Raw genomic sequence first — 6,951 nt, forward strand, 5'->3', positions numbered from 1 at the left:
TTGTAGTCAGTGTCATGAGACAAAGTGTATGTGAGCTGATGTATGGCAAGTGAGTTTGCTTTGTCAACTTTCAGCCAAATCACAATAAAAAAAAAAAAAAAAAAAGTTATCCACAGCTACATCATCCATACCATACACAGAAATCAATTCCAAGTGGATTAACTACTAAGTGTGTCAGATAAAAGCACTAAGGTGTTAAGAGCGACTGTAGCAGCATATCTACGTGACTCGGGAAAGATTTTTGAAGGTGCAAACAGAAAGCACCAACCATAAAAGAAAAGACTAACATTCTGTCTCTTTAAAAGTAAGAAGTTCTGGTCATTAAAAGGCAGAAGAAAGAAAGTTAAAAAAAAGAAAAAAGCTACAGAATAGGAAAAGGTATCTGCAACACACATGGTAAAATACATGCATGTCTAGGATATATGCAGAACTCCTAGAAATCAGGAAAACAAACAAATGAACAAACAAAATCCCACATCAACAAACAACTCCATAAAAGATAACCAACCAAGTTAAAAAACTTAATAAAGGATTCAAACATACATATCTCACAAGGGAAAATCTAAAAGGCCAATGAATGTATGACAAAATGCTCAGCCTTGGAAAGGAAATTGAACTATGTCATCAGTGTGGCAAAATTTTAATGTTTGACAACAGCAAGTGCAAGGTCATGTGGACCTATGGGGACACCGGAGAAAGTACAAAGCAGAACCACCCTGGAACCAACAGGTAGAGTCTGGAGTCAACATGAAGTTGAACAAGTGCAGCATCTAAGGCTCAGCTACTCCACTTCCAAGTATACGCTTCCTGGAAAGGTCGGACACAGGGACTGCAAGGGATGTTTGTAAGAATGTCTATAGGGACACTGTCTATAACAGCTGAAAAATGGAATCCACTTACATGTCCATCAACAAATAGACAAATTTTGTTAGATTTCTATATTAAAAAACCAAACCTGTTACCATTGAATCAAATGTTGATTCATGGTGAGTAAACTGCCCCATAGGGTTTGCAAAGCTGTAGTCTCACAGCTTTTTCTCTGCCACTTCTTTCTTCCATGGAGCTGCTGGTATGTTTGAATCACTGACCTTTTGGTTAGCAGCTGAGCACTTAACCACTGAGCCACCAGGCTCCTGTGAGGCATTACAAAGGAAAAAATAACAAAACCAAAAAAACTACAGCTATCAGTCAATGAAAACTCTATGGATCACAAGGTCTAATCCCATTTTGCGCGGGGCTGCCGTGAGTTCGGAGCGAACTTGACGGCAGCTAAAAACAATAAAGTGCCCTAAGGCTGAAGAATCTCACAAACACAATATTGAACAAAAGAAGCAAGTGTGTGTTCACTAAAGAATACACACAGCATCCTTTCATTTATGTAACAGTCAAAAATAATATCTGACCATTTATTCTTAAGGACTATACATAGATGGCAAAACAACACATACAATCAAGGAAGCAAGGATGACAGGCAGGGATGATGGAGGGACAAGTAGCTGGGGATAGAACATGGGGGGCTTCCCAAGTACTGGAAACTTTCTAAGCCTGGAGTGTGGTTACATGGTTATTCATCTTATAATTCTTATCAAACTCTATCTGTGCTTTATACAGGTCTCAAATGTATCATATAGCCCAGCAGAAGCACACACTTTTGATAAAAGCATACCTTCTCAAAACAAGTTTCAAGGGTGTATTTGTAAACCTCTGGAACTCTCGGAGTGATTTAATCTCTTTCCAAACTTTTATAATGGTCTTAAGCAATGTTCGATCTTTTTCTTGTTCTGTGTCACGTAGTTTTCTTGTTTGCCTACAGATAAAATACATGAGTGTAGATTAAAAAGTTATTGAAGTGTGTTTATTGCAAATAAACAAGAAGAAACTAATAGTGTGCTATTGCAAACAGCTAACATGCTTGGCTGCTAACTGGAAGGTTGGAGGTTTGAGGCCACCCACAGGCTCTTTAGAAGACAGTCTTGGAGATCTTTTTCTGAAAACTCAGCCTTTGAAAACCTGTGGAGCACAAATGCACTTGGACACACATGGACTCTTCAAGAGTTGGAGTCGATTCAGTGGTGACTGGTTATTGCAAATAAACCAATAATGCGACCAAACTCACTGCCATTGAGCTGGGTTTCTGAGTTGGTAAATCTTGATGGAAGTAGATGACCCAATCTTCCTTCTGTGGAGTGGGTGGTGGGTTTGAACCACCAGCCTTCTGGTTAGCAGTCAAATGTCTTAGGCACTGTGCCACCAGAGCTCCTTAATAATGGTACAATAATGAGCAATTCAACTTGATAGCTACAGTATTTCCCATTGAGCACTAGAAAACCAAATACCAGAGCCAAGTTAAAGGCAGTAGGATGTCAATCTCTTTGGAGAGGCTTATTTGATATTGTTCTCTCTACGTGACTCTTGTTGTTGTTGTTTTTAGGTGCCATTGAGTCATTTCTGACTCATAGCGACCCCACGCACAGCAGAACGAAACACTGCCCGATCCCGCGCCAGCTCCATGATCCCTGCTATACTTGAGCCCATCATCGCAGTTACCCTTTCAATCCATCTCGTTGAAGGCCTCCCCCTCTTTCGTTGACCCTCCACCCTACTAAGCATGACATCCTTCTCCAGGGAATGGTCTCTTCTGACAACATGACCAAAATAGGTCAGACGAAGTCTGGCCATTCTTGCTTCCAAGGAGCATTTTGGGTGCACTTCCTCCAGGACAGATCTGTTAGTTCTTTTAGCAGTCCATGGTACTTTCAGCATTCTTCACCAGCACCACAACTCAGAAGCATCATGCTTTTGAGGTAACTCTTACTTTAATTAAATCAAATTACCTTTTAAAATTTTTATTGGAGCAATTCATCCTTAAACCATAGTGACATTTGAAATTATGAAAACAAGGATCTCAGTAAACCAGTCCTCATGGTCGAAACTACTTTAAATGCCAGGAAGTACACTGCTGCCCTCAACAACAAAAATAGTACCGTGTGCAAATATTCGCTTTGCTGGAAGAATTTTCTACTCATGGCTAGATTGTAAAAAGAGAAGTATATACTTAAATTCTTTGGTTTATCAATTTCCATTCTAGGAATTTATTCCGTGTAAAGTACTCACACAAGTACATAAGGATATGCATAGAGAAGAATGTTGATTAGAGCACAATTTAAATAACAAAGATTCAGAATAATACAAATGCCTGGCGATAGGAGATGATACAAACTGTGATAAATCCACATAATTCCCACCTTTATTCAATGAAATGGAACAGGATGTACGATAGTAGGAAAATCCAGTAGATTGCAAATGGCATAAGCAGTGTGATTCTTTGAATATATAAATACATACAGACACAAATCTGCTGTGGAAAAAGTATGTAAGAACCACCAAAAACCTGCTAACCATGACTTTGTCTGAGGAATGAGACTGCAGGTGACCGTCATATTCTGTCATATGTGTATGTATTGTTTGCTTTTTCATACTAATGTGGGTTTTTTATTTTAAAATTATGAATAATTCAAAGAAACGTAAAAGTACAGATAAGTAATCTGTAATCTGTTAACATTTTGTCACCTTTTTGTTGGAAAAATGCTACAGCTACATCTGAAGCCCTCATCCATTCCCATCACTTCCATCCCTCCCTGGAGGAAGAAATTAGCCTGTGTCTTTTCTGTCTATATGTGCCATCCGTATGTGTACCCATACAAATAGGGTATTGTTCTAGATGTTCTTTAGGGATCATGAACCATATCTTCTGCTTACATCTGGGTTTTCCCATTCAACATTGCCTTCTGGGTTGATACGTGCAGGTATAAGTCATTCATTCTAACTGAGGCTTAGGTATCCATTGTAAAACTCTACCAAGATGTGTTCATTCTGTTATTGGGTTATTTTTAGTTTCTCTGGTAAGTGATGCTGTGAACATTTGGGCACATGCCTCCACGTGAACCAGAAGACATAGTTTCTTAGAGTACATGTATCTGAAGGCAGAATGCCAGTGCCAAGGGCATCTTTAATCTGTTATTAGTCTATGCTTGAAAAGGGGGAAGACCTTCAATGCGATGGATTGACACAGTGGCTGCAATGATGGGCTAAGTATAGTAAGGATTGTGAGAATGGCACAGGACTGGGCAGTATTTGATGCATTCTGTTGTAAACCAGGTCGCCATGATTCAAAACTGACTTGATGGCACCTAACAGCAACTCTCAAAAGTGTTGATTGTAGCATTTTTGCTTCTACCAGCAAAGTATGAGAGTTGTCAATTCCCACATCCTCACTTACCCTACATATTGTTGTTGTTGTTGTTATTATGTGCCATCGAGTTGGACCTGACTCATAGCGACCCCTCCTTGTGTTTCCTTGGCAGTATCACTACAGAAGTAGATTGCCCAACCTTCCTTCCAAGGAGTGGCTGGTGGGTTTGAACCGCCAACCTTCTGGTTAGCAGTCAAGTGCCTTAGGCACTATGCTACCAGAGCTCCACCCTACATATTACTGGACTTTAAATTTTGTGTCACTTTGATAGATAGGTCTCATTGTTTTATTTGGCATAATTTCACACGTGTTCAGTACATTCAGAAACTGTCTGGAGAAATAAACCCTAACCAAGCACACATCTACTGAGAAACATAAACAAAAAAACAACAAACCCAACTCAGCAGTTCCAGTCTCAAGCTTTACTCACCGAATTTCTGATTTGTACTCATTGATGGCCTTCTGGGCTGTTTTAAGAGACTTGTGTGGTTTGGTTGGATGAAGACCAGTCTGAACAGCGTTTCTCAGGGCTTGGAGCTTGGAAGGACAGAGACACAAGTTTTGGGTTATAACTCTACTCTGTTCTACAAAACAAGTGACTGCTCACCAAGCCGTCTCCAAGCTTTCTCCAAAATGAATCTCGACAGAGAACTGTTTCTTTCATTCTTAAACACAATTGGGATAATGAATGTGTATGTCCACTTTTGTCCTGAGGCCCAGATAGTCACACCCCTCAGGATAAGCATTACTTTTATGTGTATGTCTCAGAAACAGATTTTCTTTCAAGGCAAAGGGCATCTTCCTGTGTCCTGGATACAGAATGGTATTCTCATGATGCCAAGACGTTGTAAAATTTTGGCACATAAAAGAAGATGGTATGGGCCTACATTTCGTCTGGGCAGTAAAGTTTTAAAGTTACGGAATTGGACTAAAATTGCCTGTAGTAAGATTATCCCTGAAAATTCCATGGAATAATGTCACATTTGAATTAAACCCAATATGGGTACTCATTTCTTTGACTGAGAACAAGTTGAAGTGATGACTTGTGTTGAGGGACCACATCATAGGAAAATGCACATGAAAACATCGATGTCTCAGAACAGGGAGGGTATCAAGGCACGAACGGTCTCCAGGATCTGAGATTGTTGCTACAACCAACAAACTTACATCTTCCATCTCATGCCCAGTGCTGGTGGGTGACATCACTTACAGTGTCTATGTAGATCTTTCCCTCTGAATCAAATTGTGCCACAGAAGGTACACACATTAAATGTACACCATCTCTGACCTTCCTTTTGTGGCTAGGTAGGACAATGTGCCACACATTCAAGACAGAAGGAACATGTGAATGAGGGGAAAGAGCATGTAGCTGTTGGGAAGGATTTTCTCTGGGCTCCTTGAAGATCAGCCCACCCACAATGAAAGCAGAAGAGATCACGTGTACCTTATCGTTAAGAAATTTTGCCTTGTTTCTCTGACGTCTTGCAAGGTACTGGTCATATAGTTGAGCCAGCTTGGCTGCCAAAACATGCTCTCGGCTAAAACAAGGATGGTGAGTGAATATTAAGCCTGAAATATCAATGGCCAATTGGAAATTGCCAGGAAGGTCTCCAGCTCCAATCACATGCTGACTGCAGCTGACATATTGAACTGCCTGTAAAAGAGAGCAGAGTGTGGGAGAACACTGGTAAAGCACTTACTCGATAATGATGCTCTAACTTGCAATGGGAAAACCATCAGATACAAAGTGCATCCTACCCACCTGGTCAAGCCAGGTGGAAGGTGCTGGGTTACCTCTTTTCAGGGTTTAGGAGCTTCCTCTTTTCTGAATATATATATATGTAATATATTTTTCTGAATATATATATGTATATTATTGTGTATTGTGATTTGGGTGAAAGTTTACAGAGCAAATTCATTTTCCATACAGCAGTTCACATATACTTTGTCTCATGACATTGACTACAATTTACCCCAATGCAACAGCTCCCCTTCCACTTCCTCCCCATAGTTACCTCTTCCCTGTGTCCATCCCTCCATGCACTCCTGCCCCCTGCTGTCTCCCTGTGCATTTTTCTGAACATTTTAAAAGTGAAATGAAAGGCAAAAAAGTGAGACTAGAAACCATTTTACTGTTGCTTTCTAGTAACTTCTACGATTCATTCCTTTCTTAAGTCACAGTCCCAATCTCTGTCATACAAATTATCCTGCTTCTTGAAATCTTGGGTTTTGTAACTGATGAACTTGGAATTCTTTTAATGGGAGAAGCATAGATTTTAACCCACACTGATTTCTTTTTGGATCACAGATACATCTGATGTAAGCAAAATTTAAAACATGGAGAAATTTTTATTTTGTTGGCAGCAGAAAGACACTGACTTATACTCAACTGCTTCTCATGCTGGCACCTAGTTTTTCTGGGAAGGAAGGAAGTTAGTATGAAAATCTGACTGTGTGGAAAAAACAGGGAATATCTGGTGGCAATTTATTGGATTATTTAGTTTGTAGTCTGTGAGATAGACCTCTCTGTCTGTCTGTCCTCCCTCCCTCTCATGAAATATTTAGCACATTCTACATTGATCATTACTGCTTTTGTGCAAATGTAGTTGCAGTGTAGTAAATTACTTAGTGTGGCTTTTCTACCCATAAGTCTTTGTAAACTCCAAGGTGGGATTTGCTATGAGCAACTGAGGAGCTCC

General features: G+C 39.9%; 1 protein-coding gene across 1 annotated transcript in view; it reads right to left on the reverse strand.

The window, feature by feature from the left end:
• CC2D2A (coiled-coil and C2 domain containing 2A) overlaps positions 1 to 6,951 on the reverse strand; it is a 228,901-nt gene that overhangs the window by 125,090 nt on the left and 96,860 nt on the right. The window contains exons 9-11 of the mRNA XM_007950086.1: positions 5,697 to 5,906; positions 4,683 to 4,789; positions 1,667 to 1,807 (exon numbers count right to left, since the gene is read on the reverse strand). Of these exons, the coding sequence (XP_007948277.1) occupies positions 1,667 to 1,807; positions 4,683 to 4,789; positions 5,697 to 5,906 (458 nt within the window). The remainder of the gene's footprint in view (positions 1 to 1,666; positions 1,808 to 4,682; positions 4,790 to 5,696; positions 5,907 to 6,951) is intronic.

The sequence above is a fragment of the Orycteropus afer genome, unplaced genomic scaffold (genome assembly GCF_000298275.1).
Source record: "Orycteropus afer afer isolate SDZICR_OR568_19922 unplaced genomic scaffold, OryAfe1.0 scaffold00262, whole genome shotgun sequence".
Classification (NCBI taxonomy): Eukaryota; Metazoa; Chordata; class Mammalia; order Tubulidentata; family Orycteropodidae; genus Orycteropus; species Orycteropus afer.